Below are 19,439 nucleotides of genomic sequence, written 5' to 3'. Positions count from 1 at the left end.
TATGGGGGGCTTTAGGCTAGGTTCACAGTTCCCTGTAACAGTGGAACACGACACAATGGAAAGCGGTGCCGCACCTTACCTGCGCATTACATCCCATATAGTGATGCATACAGTCAATGAAAAGCATGCTTCATGGTTACTTGACATGTTCGTTTTGTGGTAACATTATGCACTGCATGCATTGGGCTTTATTCTTACAGCAGAGAAGTAGTTCATTATGACTGTTTGTGAATTGGGACAGTTCAACTTACTTTTTTAATTCCCATTTAAATTTAGTAGGATTCGGAGTCGGAGTCGGTTAACTTTTTTCCGACTCCGACTCCAGGTACCCAAAATTGTCTCCGACTCCTCGACTCCGACTCCGACTCCACAGCCCTGCTTGCCCCTGCTGCAGCTTTAAGGGTCTAAATTCACCAGGCATATCACAGCAGTTCGCTCATACAGTGCCATAAGCTATCGTTCTCAATATCTGATGACCAATTCACTTCATCATCATCACTAATGGTTTGGTTTCAGTTTATTCTAAAACTGGTTTTACAACGTCTCGTTTACAAGCAATGGTGTTTTAGTTGAAGGCTCTGTACCATGAATATTCATGAGAAACTTGAGAGTGGCAAAATGACTAGAAATATTCATGATTTTTTTTTTTTTTTGCAGCCTGATATTATTTTATCCATGAGATGGCAGCAAAAAATGGTCTCAGAGTTATTTAGGTTTAACACTGTAAAGCGGATCACCTTCCTCACCCTGAGTCTGTCTTGGGCTTAACCGTATTTACTGTACATAGAATTTGGAGGCCAAGTCACACGTAGGGTCAACGACAAGGCGGTTAAAGGCTTAAAAACTGAATATAGTTATGAATAATTTAGCTTATACTTAATTTGGAGAGAGATTCTGATTTTTTAATTTACTTATTTCTATTGTTTATTTATTTTCATTCATTCACTGTATATACTCGCATATAAGTTGGGTCCTGAAACCTGAAAAATCTATCACAAAATCAGACCATGACTTATATGCCTGTTCAAATATACGACACTTAATTTTTTTTTTTTACATCTTCTTGCCTCCTCCGATCTCGCATCAGTTTCTCAGACGCATCGAATTTTGTTGCAACAGCAGAGTTACCAATTTCTTTCGCCACTTCAACGATGTTTAACTTAAAACCAGCTTCATATTTTCTTCTGATTGAACACTCCCTCCAAGATAAAGGATTCTCTTATGATAAAGGTGTATGAGGGTGTGAGATACAAAAAATACAAAACAGTGCAAACGTCACTTCGGTATAGTTTGGGTATTACCGGGTGGTCACGTAGGCACAACAGAGAGACAGAGAGAGATTAGGAGCACACGCTGATACAGCGCATTGCCACACCCACAGAGAAAAAAAGGGCGTGTTCTCCGTGGTTACTCTCTCAGGTGGGCGTTAGCATTTCATAATCTCTTGCACCAATAGTGTGAGTTTTTCACATTTGACTTATATGACCGACATTATAAAATACCAGAAATTGTACAGTAAAATCAAGCCCGACTTATCCGCAGGAGAACTTAAACACGAGTACGAGGTGAGACACTAAAAATAACCGGATTAGTAAAAAAATTATTTATTGATGAATTACAGCATTCTAAACATTGTCCCCTTCTATATACTACCCCTGCCGTTCCCTACACCGCTTCATACGTATCTTCCATTGATTGAAACAGTGCTGGAAGTCTTCTTGCTCTAGGCTCTTCAACAGGCTTGCCGTTTCTGTCTTCACTTCATCCACTTAAGAAAAATGTGCTCCCTTCTGGAGACTTTTGATTTTCGAGAACAAGTAAAAATCACAGGAAGCTAAATCGGGCGAATAGGGAGGATGATCGAGGACAGGAACTGCTTTACGGAAAAAGAGAAACTGCGTAGGAAATTTTATGTTGATTCGCTGCTTGATTTTTTCACTCGACATTATCGCGGCAACTCGTATAGTTCTATGATTTATGCCCGGCCGACCTCCAGACGGTTTTCCAGTCCGGTTATTTTTGTGTCTCACCTCGTGGTCAATGGCTGGGTTATTTTTACTTTTTGCAATTGTAACGCTTTCTTTTACCTCATTGAGCTGCACTGCTATTTAAAGAATTGCTGTCACTACTTTCAAATAAGCTCTTCAATAGAACATTAGAACAATTGTGACAAGAACAGGTCATCGAGCCCTCCGAGCTCATCCATCCCATTCACTTAATTTCTCCTAAATAACGCCAAGTCAAGATTTGAAGGTCCCTACTATGTCCAGCTGGCCACCACACTGTTTGGTCATTTATTCCACGTGTCTGTGATTCTTTGCATGAAGAAAAACTTTCTAACTCTTGTGGGAAATCTGCCTTTAGCAAGTTTTCAACTTTATGTCCATATCAGATAGGACACTCTTATGGCGTTGGACTCTGTGACACATCCCATGCAATATCTTAGCAGCTGCAGCTCTTCCTGTGTCAATGACAAATACTGTGTGAGTACTGAACTTTTGAGATATCATAGCTCTTGTCACTAATCATGGCCCAGAGGGTGGCACAGGCAAGTAAGAATTTGACTGTACTCTGTACGTGTGACAATAATGGCAATGTCCCTACTATGTCCAGCTGGCCACAACACTGTTTGGTCATTTATTCCATGTGTCTGTAGTTCGTTGCATGAAGAAAAACTTTCTAACACTTGTGGGAAATCTACCCTTTGCATGTTTTCCACTTTACGTCCATATCAGATAGGACACTCTTATGGCCTTGGACTCTGTGACACATCCCATGCAATATCTAAGTGGCTGCAGCTCCTCATGTATCAATGACAAACACTGTATGAGTACTAAACGTTTGAGATATCGTAGCTCAGGTCACTAATCATGGCCCAGAGTGTGGCACGTGTAACTAAGAATTTGACTGTACTCTGTACGTGTGACAATAATGGCCAATGAACCCCTCCCTGTAATTGTCACCTGTGGTAGTGGAGGAGCTGCTCTTTCATTGTGTTGTACTTGGCTTGTCTTGTAAAGCAGTATGTGGTGGGTGCTTAATGAAGATTGACTGGTCAGTGGGTTTACTGCCCTATGGACGTGACGCTCTGACCATCCCATTGTGGCTGCTCACCTCGAATTTTATTACATTTCTCTCCGTGCCGAGCCCTTATTCCCTTAGGCAAATGGTTGGTATTGCTCAATAACTCTCAGGGACTCTTTATAACTTCAAATTCATAGTGTTTTTTCAGTTCCCATGGATTTTCCTCCCTTTCTTTTTTTCGTGTGTTATTTACTTTAGAAAATATTTGGTGAATTTCCAACAAATAATGAAGTTTTCGTCTGCTTCCAGATCTTTTCTCATGGGAATGTGTGGAAGCATTTTTATCGAATTGTGCTATAAACTATGAAGTACATGCGCCCGTTGGACAGTAACATCTACTTCCACAAATAGAAGTTTAGTTTGAAGTTTAAATTTTGTTTTACAGCTATTTAATATTAATATTAAAATGAACACTTCACCAAGACTAGCTAAATTTCCATTTAACTTTCAGTTAATTACTGAAGAAATCCCAGTTGAATCCTTCCCATCTGTACTCTACCACATTTAGCAATCTCTATGGGGACCACTCATTAATTTGCTATTTTTTTAATTAAAAAATACTGTGCCTATTGCACTCACCACTCCTCATGTGGAATTGAACCCACCCAGGTGAGAATAAGCCACGTGGAGCAGACAGATAATTGCATCCGCCACTCCAGTCTTTGTCTGACAGGCATACTGCAGTGGTCCGTGTGGTCTGCCACAAGAGGACTCCTATAGTTGAGGACCCGCCTCTCAAAGGTCTTCATGATGTGACATGCAAGTGCCACTGATATGTATTCATTAGGTGAAGAGGCGCCAGCCTTTTTTGGAACAGGAACAATGCAGGGTGTTTTTTTACAGCAATGGCACTATCTTGAGCATTAGGGACGCACTGAGCAGGTGACAAAGGACACCACAAAGTTGTTCAGCAAAGGCCTTCAGAACTCGAGGACAGACTCCATCTGGTCCTGCAGCTTTTCCTATGTGTATCTCCCTCAGTTGTCTCCTTACTTGGTATTCAGTTATGGACAGGCCACACTGATGGTCAGAGGTGAACTCGTCACTGGCCATTCCAGTTGACGTATTGATGGTGTGGGGAGGCATGTCATGGGAAAAAGGTGGCAGTGGGGGTGAATCAATTAAAAAACTGGTTCAGGGTGTTAGCTTTGTCCACATCCTTCTTCTAGCACCTGAGCCCTGGATTGCTTGAGTCCAGTTATGAGGCCCAGTCCATTCAGGACATCCATCCATTTTCCAAACCGTTATATCCTAGCTACAGGGTCACGGGGTCTGCTGGAGCCAATCCCAATCAGCACAGGGCGCAAGGCAGGAAACAAATCCCAGGCAGGGCACCAGCCCAGCGCAGGGCATGCACACACACACACTCACACCAAGCACAATTTAGAATCGCCAATGCACCCAACCTGCATGTCTTTGCACTGTGGGGGGAAACCCATGCAGACACGGAGAGAACATGCAAGCTTCATGCGGGGAGGACCCGGGAAGCGAACCCAGGTCTCCTAACTGCAGGGCAGCAGCGCTACCACTGCGCCACCGTGCTGCCCCCATTCAGGACATCCTTCTTGCTATTTTGAGTGAGCTTGTTTTCTCTTTTAGCTTTGTAACCTTCCTTTCTTTCACTCAGCTTTATCTTCAGCACTCGCTGTGCATCCTTCAGAGCCTCTTTGTCACCAGATTTGAATGTTCTTCTCTTTTTCTCATTCAGGGGACTTCTTAGATCCTTAGTATGCCAGGGCTTGCTGTTTGGAAAGTAACTCTCTTTAGCTTGATTGGCTAACATGGTTGCTTTTCACATTTTTGCAGTTCATTTGAATTTCATTTCTGGAAAATGCTGATGGAGTTACAGTGTGGTTGTCCTGCAGTCATAAAACCAACCCGATTGTAAAAGCAAATTTTAAAGTGCTAAAAATAACAATTGGTGAGGGACTTAAGGGCTGCCTGGTCTTCCGTTCTCCCAACTTCTTGTCAAATTTTCTGATATGATGGAAATTGTCGTCATGCTTGATAAATTCTGAGAAGTTCTAGCACCTGATTAAAAAGGGAATGTCAGAAATAGTGAATTTAACAAAAGCATAGAGAGACTCAGCCAGACAAGTCTGCCTTGGTGCAACTGAACATTATGTCATCTGTGAAGTAGGACTTGAATTATGTGCTTCAAAAACCTTTCATCATAATGTCTTAGTTTTCTCTCCTAGTTAGAAAGTTTGTTGTCATATTTTGGAGATAATGTAGTGTGTGACTGGCCTAACTCATGAAAGCTTCATCAACAGGCTCACAGATGGAATGTCATTTTTTACTTTTATTAAATTTATGTAAAACACATAACATTCCATACAATCAAGTCAAACTTAACAAAACTAAATTCAAATCAACCCTCACCCATGAGAAAGAGAGGAAGGCCAACGTTTGAGAGTAGTAAAGAGAGAAAGGAGTCTTTCCCCAAATATAAATGCTTATTGTAAAATGTTATTGATCAGATCCTGCCAGGTTTTAAAAAAATTTTTGCCCAGATCCTCTAAGAGAGAATTTGATTTTTTCCAATTTCAGATAATATAGAACATCAGTTACTCACTGACTTAACACAGGTGACTTAGAATTCTTCCAGTTGAGCAAGATAAGTATAACAGTAAGGAAAAGGCAATTAGTTTGTTTGTCCTTCTTGACTTTAAGGCCATCTGGAAGTACACCAAAGACAGCTGTTAATGGATTTGGAGGAATTTTGACTCCAAGGCTGTCTGAAATGCATTTAAGGATTTTGGTCCAAAATGATGTTAATTTGTTACATGCCCAGAACATGTGGCCCAGTGAGGCTGGAACTTGATTGCAACGTTCGCAGGTTGGATCTTGCCCTCGAAACATTTTGGACAATTTTAAACTAGACAGATGTGCTCAATAAAAGACTTTAAGTTGAATATTTGAATGCTTTGCACATATGGAGTTCGAGTGAATTCTGTGCATGGCTGCCTTCCACACAATTTTCTGAAATATTGAGTAGGAGATCCTTTTCCCACTGTATTCTGGAGTCTTTGAAAGGGAGGGACTTTAAAACTTCTTTTATATATCATAGAAATGCTTTCTGAGTCTCCAAGACTGATCAATATCTCTTCTGGAATAGAAATAGGTGGGAGGTGAGGAAAATTGGGCAGATTTTGTTTAGCAAAGTTTCTAACTTGAATATAGTGGAAAAATTGTGTTGATCTTCTTCTTTACTTTTGGCTGCATCCGTTAGGGGTTGCCACAGTGGATCATCTTCTTCCATATCTTTCTGTCCTTTCCATCTTGATCTGTCACACCCATCACCTGCATGTCCTCTCTCACCAGATACATAAACCTTCTCTTAGGCCTTCCTCTTTCCTGGCAGCTCTTTCCTTAGCATCCTTCTCCCAATATACCCAGCATCTCCCCTCTACACATGTCCAAACCAACGCAATCTCGTCTCTCTGACTTTGTCTCCCAACCGTCCAACCTGAGCTGACCTTCTAATGTCCTCATTTCTAATCCTATCCATCCTCGTCACACCCAATGCAAATCTTAGCATGTTTAACTCTGAACCTCCAGCTCTGTCTCCTGCTTTCTGGTCAGTGCCACAGTCTTCTACCCATATAATATAGCGGGTCCTGTAGACCTTCCCTTTCACTCTTGCTGATACCCGTCTGTCACAAATCACTCCTGACACTCTTCTCCACCCATTCCACCCTGCCTGCACTCTCTTTTTCACCTCAATCCCCATTACTCTGCACTGTTGATCCCAAGTATTTAAACTCATCCACCTTCACCAACTCTACTTCTTGCATCCTCACCATTCCACTGACCTCCCTCTCATTCACACACATGTGTTCTGTCTTGGTGGTCCTGCTGACCTTCATTCCTATCCTCTCTAGAGCATATCTCCACCTCTCCAGGGTCTCCTCAACCTGCTGCCTACTATCGCTACAGATCACAATGTCATCAGCAAACGGGGACTCCTGTCTAATCTCGCCTGTTAACCCGTCCATCACCATTGCAAATAAGAAAGGGCTCAGAGGTGATCCCTGATGTACTCCCACCTCCACATTGAATGCATCCGTCTCTCCTACCGCAGACCTCACCATTGTCACACTTCCCTCGTACATATCCTGCACAACTCTTACATACTTCTCTGCTACTCCCGACTTCCTCATACAACACAACAACTCCTCTCAAGGCACCCTGTGATTTGCTTTCTGATGATGTGATGTGCTTTATTTGATGTGAAACAAAATTTAGACTGTTATTGTCCATAGGATGCAAAGACATTATCTATGTACAGATCTCTAAATGATTTAATCCCATACGTATTGCAAACATTAAAAACTGTGTAAGTTTCAAGAGGGTGGAAAAAGGTGGTTATCATTAGGGCCCACGATTTACTGCAGCAAGAAATGGTAAATTCCACTGCATTGTTTTTTTAAATTCGGCAAATCCAGTACCAGAACTCCATAAGACTAATTCGTAACCCAAGCAAAATAAATGCAATTTTTCTTATTCTTAATCCTTAATAATAATCAATCATAATTCGTAATACTAATCAAATAGGTATATCAAAGGGTTCACATCCGCACATTTTAATCCACAGATTTGCTTTAGGCAAACGATGCTGAAACATAAGTAGGCATAATATTATTCTCAACAAACTATCAAATAATGTTTCTAAAGTTATTGTTTATTTATTGTTGAAAATAACGGCACAGTAAGCTCGTAGGTTTTCTTGTGACAGAGAATATCACAGTGGTGACAACACTGATCCACATTTTGAGAAGGAACGTTCCACATCAACAGAAGAGATCGGCAACGCAATGTAAACTTTAGTAAGAGCTGCTAAGAGAGGCAGTCTGTCCTCTAAGGCACGCCAAAAAGCAGTGATATCAGTTGGAATTACTTCACGAGATGCTATGTCCAGATAAGCTTGCCATTCATCTGCAGCAGCCATCATTGTTGGCACTGATGGTGCATGATCAACAAAATTCTTCGATAAGAGTGGTAGCTGTCATGGATCAAATATTCTCACAGATCTGAATAGGTCTATTGCCGGCTGTTTGGTTCTCACAGAATATTCTTCAAGTTTAGCAGCGTTGTGCTTTGCATCTTCACAGCTGCTGGTTGCAATTGGAAATCCGGACGATTTCAGGCAAGACAGTAAGTCAGACACTTTGTTGTAGACATCGATAGCCATGAATGACTGTGCCTCAAAAGAAGTCTGAGTGTTCATAATTGGCTGGCAGTGAACAGATACAAATTGAGGTTCAGCTCTCAGCTCGTTAAGTTTATCAGTACTTTGCAGCAACATGACAGCTTCTTTAACTGGACTGTAGCTCCACTGTGTTCGACTTCAGTAGCAACGAACGAGATTTTAATGAGATGATGCAATAGGCTAAAGAAAGAACTTAAAGAAGTAATCAAAACTAAACACACTAATATCAATATGCCTCAAATGGTGAGATTTCATTCACATTTGGTATTTTCCACGACAGTTAGATTATTGTGGCATTTTACCGCTGCAAAACCCTAAATTCCGCGGTGTTGTATTAAATTCTGCAGGCCACGGTAAATCGTGGGCCCTAGTTATCATGTACAGGTGCCACAGATAAAACATTCTCTATCCTGAAGTGCTTCCTCCATTGGTTCCATATTCTAAGTGAAGGACAATTGGGTTGTTAGTATATTGACGATACTTTGTATTTACTTGTGTAAAAATGTCATTTTCTATTTGAGAGACAAATATATTCTGCTTCTTTTGTTTTACAGGCTTGCTGATTGGCTCAGGCTGTGCTCTCTACCCACTTGGATGGGACAGCGAAGAAGTAAGACAGACCTGCAGTAACCTGTCAGACCAGTTTGAATTGGGTAAGAAATCTAGAAGTCTTCTACATTAATCTGTAAACGTGAATGCAAAACACAAGCTTTTGTAGAGGGAGTCTGCATTTACAGGCTGTCATAAGGGGAAATCCGGGTATTTTAAAAATAACAACAACAACAACATTTATTTATATAGCACATTTTCATACAAACAGTAGCTCAAAGTGCTTTACATATTAAAGAATAGAAAAATGAAAGACACAATTATAAAACAAAATAAATCAACATTAACATCGAATAAGAGTAAGGTTCAATGGCCAGGGGGGACAGAAAAAACAAAAAAACTCCAGACGGCTGGAGAAAAAATAAAATCTGTAGGGATTCCAGACCATGAGACCGCCCAGTAAATGTGGTGCTCAGCTGGAGGGGCGTGGGTGTGAGCATGGTGGAGCAGAGCGGCTCCAGGGTGTAAGTAAGTCCTTGATCGTAGTACCTGCACCCAAAAAAAGAATAAAAGGAGCCTGGGCAGGAAACAGGGCATTCAACAGGATAAAAAGAAAAGGAAAACACTGAAGTTAAATGGAAACAGGTATATGTGTACCTTTTGTGAAAGTGTTTATTTGATATTTGGACTTCAGGCTTCACACATAATGCACTTAATGTCTACATTTTGTCAATTATTACTAAAACATAAAAAACGTTTCTGTTTTAATGATGTGTTTACATAGATTGTTGTAGACACGGAACACACATGAAATGCATGTGTTCCAAATAACGATATAGTATTTATAAAAGGTGTCATTTTGCTTGACTTCTCACTCCATACAACTCTAAGCAACTAACACACAGGTAAACAGACTTGAGCTGAGAAAACTGTGCGGGGTGGGGGGATGTGATAGCAGGCTGCTGGCTGCTTATCGACACATTTACAGGACAAAAGATGTTGATGAAGTGGTGCGAAGCGATTTAAGGTGGGACGGATCTACGAGTTTTTTCGTAGGCTCTGGTAATTCTAGTGTTAATAAATGTGATCAAAATTAACATCTGTAATCTTAGATGCTTACACCCATAAAGAGTACTCTACTCATGTATAAGAGTAGATAAATTCATATTTAATATGTGAATGCTGGTTGATCGATTGTTTGATTAAACAATTCCTGTCGTACCATCTAGAAATCCTTTTTTTCCCTGCAGCTTCAGTTTTTTCACATTTAGGTGACAGACAGCAGCGTAAATAAATCACGCAGTTTCATTTTCTTTCAGTTTTTTCCCCTTCCAAACAGAGCAAAACATCAGAGTCAGTTATTCAAGTGAACGAATTTGACATGCTTGGATGTTTTTTTTTCACAAGCAAATTATAAAGAAATAGAAGATTTAAATATTTAAATGGAAGCTTTTGAACTATTTTGTCCTTGGTAGAAGATTTCTGTTCCTCTGATGTTCTTGGCTGTTCATTAGGGAGCTCAGTGATCAAGAAAAAAATGCATCATTCTGTTTTATCTCAGTAGTGTGTGCTACTTCGGGACATTTTACTTTTAAAACTTTATATATATATATATATATATATATATATATATATATATATATATATATATATAGAATTGATATATATATATAACAATGGGGTGACATGACAGCCGGACTTCTAAGCATTATAAACACACCAACACACAGAGAGAGAGGAGCAATCAATACACACCAACACACAGAGAGAGAGAGCGAGAGCAGGAGTTGGTGCAAAACAGTGCTTTGTGCTTTTATTCTTAGCAATTCCAAGTATGGATTTGCATCTATCAATCTTGTGTTTTCCCTATATTTATATTTCACAAGGGGACATCGCCCCCTGCTTGCTTTGCTTGCCAACCGCTTTCCCTCCTGCTTGAAGAGGGGGGCTGAACGCACCCCAAGGAGACGCATCCGCTCCTCCAAAACCACACTTAAACAGTGATATAATGGAATACAAATACATTTTTTTAACTCCTCTTTGCTCGATCAGCTGCTAGCTTGCTGCTGTTGCCATGCCGTGTGATCTGAACTTTGCTTGCATACCAATTTCTACCCATGCGCCATTATGAAGAATGTGTCTGAATGCACACCAAGGTGACCCGGCCGCTCCTCAGAAACCCCCAACTTAAATGGTGATACATTGGGAAGCAAGTAACAGTTGTTTTTATTACCTCCTCTTTGCTCGATCAGCTACTGGCTTGCTGCTGCTTTCATTCCGCGTGATCGGCATTTCGGGCAGTGCATGTACAGCATCTGTCCTTTTGTCCTCAAACACTATGCAGTCGCTTTTCGCTTTTCCGTCATTTCACAGAGTAATATTTTCCATTTGTTTGTGCTAATGCAATCTTTACTCTAATTTTTTGAGACTTTCAAATTTTCCAACTTACAGTATCTCTAAACTGCTCTGCATGTGCATCACAGGACTTACAAACGTTGTAAGTATGATGTGACGTGCCTGTCTCGCAGGATGTGAAAGAGTCTCTCTTCAAAAGATCTTTCTTCCAAAGTGTCTCTCTGTCTCTTTTCAAAAGACGATCACGTCTCGTCCCAAGATTTTTTTAATATAATAGAGAGATTTGTTTCATAATAGTTGTGGAGAATCAGCCCCCAAACACAGACAGATAGACACCAAATGTCCAAAATCACACACGTTTATTATTTTCACTATAATATACAGCACCTCACAATGCTCTAACCAGCCAATCTCAGTCCATTTATTCTCTTCTCTTTCTGCCGCCTTCACTCCTCTACACACAAGCTCCATCCTCTTCCACCCGACTCCGGCTCCCTGAATGGAGTGAGGCGGCTGCTTTTATTCTGCACCTGGATGTGCTTCTGCTGCTCCCTGATGATCTTCTGGCAGCACTTCTGAGTGTGGTGGAAGTGTTGCAATCGAGGGTTCCACAATCCTTGGGTTGATCTTTTAAGCTCTGATCCCGTGGCCCCCAGACGCAACTCTGTCGTGGTCCAGGGAAGGTACTGTCCTTTTCCCTGTCCTTAAAGGCGTCCTGGCTGGGCAGGCTCCCCAGCCGTCCACCACATAGTCTATCACTATGTCTGAACAACAAACTTAGAAAGTAAAGGATGACTAATGCAAACCTTTCTCAGATCTTAAATATATCTCTTCATAGCTCTGACTTCCTTGCAATATCATGAACATGTAGAGAGCACTCACCTCTGGCACAGCAATCCCATTATTCAATGCAGCAGACGACACACGCCCCTCGTGTTACATCAGTGCAGTGTGTCTGCCTCCTGTTACGTTATTATATATGGGAAAGGTCACCTCCTTCCATACCCAGCACTACTGGAGGATGAGCTTAGTTAAGAATGTAGCTTGCGATTTGTTGCATCATGGGAGATTTCAGTCAAAATTAACGATTTCCAAAGCACTTCACTAGTTAAGTGCAGTAGTAGTGTAGGGGCCTACAGATAGCCAGGTGCCTGTCGTACATCATTAGTCCAAGAAGGATTGACTCAGCATCTGGACAAAGCAAGCCATTACAGAAACTGAGCTACAATTCAAGGACAGAACTAGCAGTTTAGGGACTGTGGTGGTTGAGAGGAATGTATCAATGACTGCCAGGCAGTAAAACAGAATTTACATGGGGCTTCGCAGGCTTTCATCACACATGACAGTGACTATGACAAGTGCCTTTGCAAGTAAAATTAAGATGTACACTGTAAATAAAAGACAAAAAAAATATACTTCTGCTGTTTTTATCCCATGGAAAGCCAACAATTATGAATTCTTGGATGGGCTCCTTTGTTTGGTTCATATTGGATTTTATAGTTTACACATGTGATCCTGAAAAATAGAAAAAAATATTAATACTTTAAGAGTGTTAAGTATACAAGTCTAGCACAGTTCTTGCATATTCTTGCAGCTTCTAATGATCAACCCCATCTGAACTACAGACATTTGCTTGTTCATTGACCTGGTGGATATGTGAATATTAGAACATTAGGGAAATGGTGATGAGAACAGGCCATTCATCCCAAAGAGCTCAGACATCCTGTTCGCTGAGATTGTTCAAAATAACATCAATATTTGGAGGTCCTACTGTTGACTACCACGCTACTTGGTAATTCATTTATTCCATGTGTTATGGACCTTTGTGTGAAGAAACATTTGTGCAAAATCTGCCCTTATCAACTGTCAACCCATGTCCCCATGTTCTTGTTGCAAAACGTATGTTAAAATAACAGCTGGGATCCACTGTACTAATTCACTACAGGTCTGCACCCTGAAGTCCCACACTTGTGGCCTCGATGTAACCCAGGAGGGCTGCCACCACGCATTCTGGGGGACGTAGTGTGCATCCCATGGCTGCTCTCCCTGTCCCAGTGTCAAAGGGATGTCCCAGCCGTCTGCCACAATAGATAGATAGATAGATAGATAGATAGATAGATAGATAGATAGATAGATAGATAGATAGATAGATAGATGTGAAAGGCACTATAAAATAGGTAGATAGATAGATAGATAGACAGATAGATAGATAGATAGATAGACAGATAGATAGATAGATAGATAGATAGATAGATAGATAGATAGATAGATAGATAGATAGATAGATAGATAGATAGATAGATAGATAGATAGATAGATAGATAGATAGATAGATAGATAGCACATTATTTGCCCCTAGGGCGAAATCTGGTTTTCACAGAAGCTCTTTAAATAAATAAGTACATAAATAGGTTGTAAATAAATAAGTAAATATTCACATACACCAGAATAATTATAAAGCATGAACATTCAAAAAGAAAGCAAACTATGATCCTGATATAAGCAAGAGAACAGATTGGCAGTATGGAAAAATAAAAATAACAAATGGCAGACGAACAATAAAAGTAAAGTCACAGTCAGGGTGTACTGATTTGAGTTGTCAGTGAAAGCTTTGTAGGAGGAAAAAAAAGAAAAAAGGCATAGTTGGAGAAACGATCCATCGGTCAAGATCAGAAGTCAGGAATACAATTGACGGAGCACAAAACACTAATCAGAAACTGATGTCAAAAAGGAGTACGCAGTGAGTCAGTTACCAAAAGAAACACGAAGATTGCAAGAAAATTAGAAGTAGTTTTTATCCAATCTTGGAAACTGGAAACAACTCGAAGTTTCCCTAGCAGCTTTATTATATTGATGATACTTGGGTTGAATGAAAAGTGAGCTGCATGTGCATGTGCATGCAAGTGCCAAAAAATGTCAAAGTGCACGCATGCACCATCTCACCAAGTGCAAGTCACACTTGTATAAGCTTCTTCATCTTCAATAGAATTCACAGCAACTCCCGTGGCTGTGGTTGAGTGTCAGCATTGATGGATGGATTAAAAGGCAGAAGTCTACGTGACCATCATCATCAAGTCCTTCCGTGAGAACCCTAAATCCAAAGAGGACTGTTTCATTTATGTGAGGTAGAATGCCCAAAGGGGACTGGGCAGTCTCATGGTCTGGAATCCCTACAGATTTTATTTTTTTTCTCCAGTCGTCTGGAGTTTTTTTTTTGTTTGTTTTTTCTGTCCCCCCTGGCCATTGGACCTTACTCTTATTCTATGTTAATTAATGTTGATTTATTTTATTTTCTTACTGTGTCTTTTATTTTTCTATTCTTTGTTATGTAAAGCACTTTGAGCTACTGTTTGTATGAAAATGTGCTATATAAATAAATGTTGTTGTTGTTGTTGCTGGTGAAGACATTGCTGCCCCAATGTGTTATGGGATTGAACTCCATAAAATCAAGTGACGTGAAAACTCCAACATGTGGTGTTCATCAGCAAAACAAAATAAGCTGCAGAAGTTAAAAAATGATAAATGTTTAATAACAACAACCGTATTCCATCCATCCATTATATCGTAACTACAGGGTCACACACACACACCAAGCACACACTAGGGACAACCTGCATGTCGATGGACTGTGGGGGGAAACCCACACAGACAAGGGAAGAACATGCAAACTTCACACAGGGAGGACCCGGGAAGCGAACCCACAGGTCTCCTTATTGCGAGGCAGGAGTGCCACCCACTGCACCACCGTACAACAGTATTCTTTAGGATCATTTTCTTACAAAAGTGGACATGTTTACAGTGTGTGTCTATACCTGCTAAATCAGTGCTGTGGGGTGGCAAAGCTTCTTCTGGCTGACGGAACATGCAAAATGTATCAGGTGTTCAACTCTGACCCCAGAGGACCGCAGTTACTGCAGGATTTCCTTCCCACCACTTTCTTAATCAGTAACTAATTTCAGATGTTAATTGACTTCTTTTCCTTTCATTTCAATTACTTTTGCTATTTAATAACCTTCTGAATTACTTCTTTTTCCTTAATAATGAAATAAAAGCACAATATAAAGTGAGCCAACCAGTTCCACTCCAACCATTTTCATGATTAGAAGGTGATTCTTTAACTCGTTATATAATTCTGTAGCCTGTTGGTGCTTGCATTGTGCAACAGCATCAACATTTTTTATGGTCCTGAGCAGATCAGCATTACTGAGACCTTCACCTTTCTTAATTTTCACGAATCCATAAGGCTGTATCCTGGGTCCGCTGCTCTTTTCAATCTCCATACTTCCATGAGGTCAGATTATCTCAAGGCATAATGTGAGCTACCATAGCTATGCTAATGACACCCAACCATATTTATCAATAGCACCCGACGACCCCGACTCTCTTGATTCACTGACCCCAATGTCTTACTTGTGTTTCTGAGTGGATGAGTAGTGATTTTCTCAAACTAAATGAGAAATCTAAAAGGAGAAATCTTAATGATTGGCAAAAATGGATATAATGATGGTATTAGAAATAAACTTGATCCATTAGCCTTAAAAGTCAAGACGGAGGTAAAGAATTTTGGGGTAATTATTGACCTACATTTTAAATCACATATTAATCAGATTACTAGAACATCATTTTTTCACTTAAGAAAAATAGCAAAAATTAGACCCCTTATAACTTTGCAAGATGATGAAAAATTAGTTCACGCTTTTGTTTTTAGTCAGCTAGATTACTGTAACGCTCTCCTCTCAGGACCACCTAAAAAAGACATCAATCGATTGCAACGAGTGCAGAATTCAGCTGCTAGAATCTTAACTAGGAAAAGAAAATCCAAGCACATCCCTCCAGTTCTGATGTCACTACACTGGTTACCTGTGTCATTTAGAATTGACTTTAAAATCCTGCTTATGGTTTACAAAGCCTTCGATAATCTGCTCCATCTTGTATTTCAGAATGTCGTTCACCTTACACTCCAAATCGTAGCCTGAGATCTTCAAATGCGGGTCTGCTTAAAATTCCAAGAGCTAAACTTAAAAGAAGTGGTGAGGCGGCCTTCTGCTGTTAGGCACCTAAAATCTGGAATAGCTGACCGATAGAAATTCGCCAGGCTGATACGGTAGAGCACTTTAAAAAAACTGCTGAAAACACATTACTTTAACATGGCTTTCTCATAGCTTCATATTAGTATAACCCTGATATTCTGTATATGCGTTTAATTATCATTTTTATCATGGCTTCACAATCCGTACTAATCCCTACTATTCTTTGCTGTTCTTTTTCCGTTTTTCTGTGGTGGCGATCTGCACCACCACCACCCACAAAGCACCGTGATGCCCCTACATTGAAGATTGAAGGCCATAGGTCTACATGATCATCATCGTCTAATTCTTCCACGTGAAGCCTGACAATTATGAGGACTGATTGAGATTATTGATGTTAGGTAGAATGCCCAGTGGGGCCTGGGTGGTCTTGTGGCCTTGGGACCCCTGCAGATTTTGTTTTTTTTTTCTTCTCCAGCCCTCTGGAGTGTTTTTTGTTTTTTCTGTCCTGCTGACCATCGGATCTTACTTTTATTCTATGTTACTTTGTATTGCCTAATTTTATTTTTATAGTATTTCTTTCTTCATCTTTGAGCTTTGAGCTACATCAACTGTATGAAAACGTGCCATAGAAATAATGTTGTTGCTGTCCCTTTCACATCTATCTATCTATCTATCTATCTATCTATCTATCTATCTATCTATCTATCTATATTGCACCTTAGATATCTATCTATCTATCTATCTATTATATAGTGCCTTATCTATCTATCTATCTATTTATCTATCTATCTATCTATTATATTGCACCTTAGATATCTAGCTATCTATCTATCTATTATATTGCACCTTACATATCTATCTATCTATCTTTCTATCTATCTATCTATCTATCTATCTATCTATCTATCTATCTATCTATCTATCTATCTATCTATCTATCTATCTATCTATTATATTGCACCTTAGATATCTATCTATCTATCTATCCATCAATCATTTTGTATTGCATTATAGTTTGGCTCGTAATTAAGGAGCAAAAGAAGTAATTGAGGGGTCTAAATCTTAAATAGCAGTAATTAAAAGTAGTTAATTGGCAGCACAAACAGGTCATTAATTATGAAAAGGGTTAGGATGAAAACCTGCGGCCCTCCAGGATCAAAGCTGGACACCCCAGTTTTAAAGAAATGAAATGGCAATATAAGACGGGATTCATTATAAGGCACTGATTTATGGGATTTTTGTGATGTAATCAAAAAGACTTTTCAATATTGCCAGTGGCTTTTACTGTAATGAAAGTGTTTGCACTTCATTTTCATTCACAGCGAGTTAGTCAATATAAAGCCTGCTACATCTTTGACCTCAATAAACAGAAGTAGAAACCGAAGGCACGGTTTAACGCCTTTCTTTATTCCTTCTTTTTTCCAGGCACGTGTCAAATTGGCTGGGCTTTTTATTGTACGGGAGGTGGCGCTGCCGCCGCGATGCTGCTCTGCACTTGGCTCGCATGTTTTGCAGGAAAGAAGCAGAAGCAGTACCCCTATTGAAGGAAGCGCAGCTGACGAGACGGGCGATGAAGAACGTTCGATTGATGTGCCACTTTGCATCTCAGATCTGTCACTCGAGGGAACCGAACTGCTGTTTTTTTCCCACAGGCGGCCGTGGAGTGTGGTGTGAACATCGATGAACTGAACCTGACCTAATGGGCACCCTCCTGGAGCCATTCTGAGACTTTGGCATTGATGGTCCATTTTAAAGTTAAATTGTGTGCACAGTGTTATAGCTTCTTTTCTACTTGTCATATTTAAGGACCAAGCATATTACAATTTATGTAGTCATGTTTATGCGTTTTCTTCACTGGTAATAGCATATATAACCATGTAAGTTTGACATTATTCTTGTAAAGCTAAATATTTTTTACGTTATGCTGTCACCCTAGTAATATTTTAAAATGCAATAATCTTTGGTACAGAGGCAGGGAATTTGCCTCCATTAATCGCAATGTTCCATAACATGTTCAGCATTGACCGAGCATTTTGAAGCTCACAGATTATTTTAAATTACAAGAATTCATTAAGAAGAGCCATTAGTCATTCAGAGGCTGCAAACGAACAATTCTGGCTGTGACAAAGCAACAAAAGAAAGCAGTTTGGTAAGTTTTTTAAAATGGCAATACTCATTAAAATACTTTTTCGTTACATTGAACAATTGACCCTCGTCTGTTTTCTCATTTCGTATTTTCAGATCACTAAAAAATAAAAGTTGAGGTTTTGTTGTGCCTCTCCTTTTTAAAAATTCCTTAATTAAGGGCATTGAATTCCATGAGAATTTTCGTATACGTTTCCATATAGTATAGCACTGGTGTGGATAATTATTTGACACTTCACACTTGGGTTTGCTCGAATGTGTACAGTTATCAAAGCTTAGGTCGCCCATCATATATGAACAAGTCAGTAAGGTGGCACAATGTGTTGTGCTGCTGCCTCGCTACTTAAGTGACCCGAGTTTGATTGCCACCCAGGTCACTGTCTATGTGGAGTGACTTGTCGTGGCACTCCAGGCTCCACCACCAAAATGTGTTGATGTGTATGTGAGTGTGCTCTCTAGTGGTCTGGTCTCCCTTACGGAGTCAGGATCGATCGTTTCCAGCTCCCTGTGCCCCATGACAGACAGACAAACTCATGGCCTCTTTGCATATTCTTCTACAACTACAGGACACCCCTACGGTTGGCTTATACACCGATGAGCCAAAACATTACGACCACCTGCCTAATATGCTGTTGCTCCACCACGTGCTGCCAAAACATCTCCGAACCACCGAAACACAGACTCTGCAAGAGTTCCAAAATTGTCCTGTGGTATCTGGCATCCAGACATTAGCAGCAGATCTTCTCACTCCTGTCATTTTCAAGGTGGAGTCACTATGGATTGGACTTGTTGTTTCAATACATCCCACCCATATTCAAATAGTTTGACATCTAGGGAATTTGGACAACAGGATAACACCTCAAACTCTTCATCATGATCCTCAAACGGTTACTGAACAATTCATGCAGTGTGGGAGGGCGCCTAACCCTATTGAAAGAGGCCACTTCCATTACTCTGAAGGTGTGATCCTGGTCTACAGTGATGTTTAGGTTGGTTGTATGCATCAAATTAGAAATTCACTTGCGTGTCCAGACCCGGTTTTTCCCAGCAGAAAATTGCCATAC

The 19,439-nt window shown here is 40.2% G+C and overlaps 1 protein-coding gene across 1 annotated transcript in view; it reads left to right on the top strand.

The window, feature by feature from the left end:
• Nucleotides 1–18,432, top strand: part of lhfpl6 (LHFPL tetraspan subfamily member 6) — a 213,593-nt gene extending 195,161 nt beyond the window's left edge. Inside the window, exons 3-4 of the mRNA XM_039745831.1 lie at nucleotides 8,851–8,949; nucleotides 17,656–18,432. Of these exons, the coding sequence (XP_039601765.1) occupies nucleotides 8,851–8,949; nucleotides 17,656–17,774 (218 nt within the window). The 3' untranslated portion in view covers nucleotides 17,775–18,432. The remainder of the gene's footprint in view (nucleotides 1–8,850; nucleotides 8,950–17,655) is intronic.
• Nucleotides 18,433–19,439: the final 1,007 nt, after the last annotated feature.

This window comes from Polypterus senegalus, chromosome 2, assembly GCF_016835505.1.
Source record: "Polypterus senegalus isolate Bchr_013 chromosome 2, ASM1683550v1, whole genome shotgun sequence".
NCBI lineage: Eukaryota > Metazoa > Chordata > Cladistia > Polypteriformes > Polypteridae > Polypterus > Polypterus senegalus.
The sequence above is the reverse complement of the archived record's forward strand: the minus strand, read 5'-3'. Positions and strand labels throughout refer to the sequence as shown.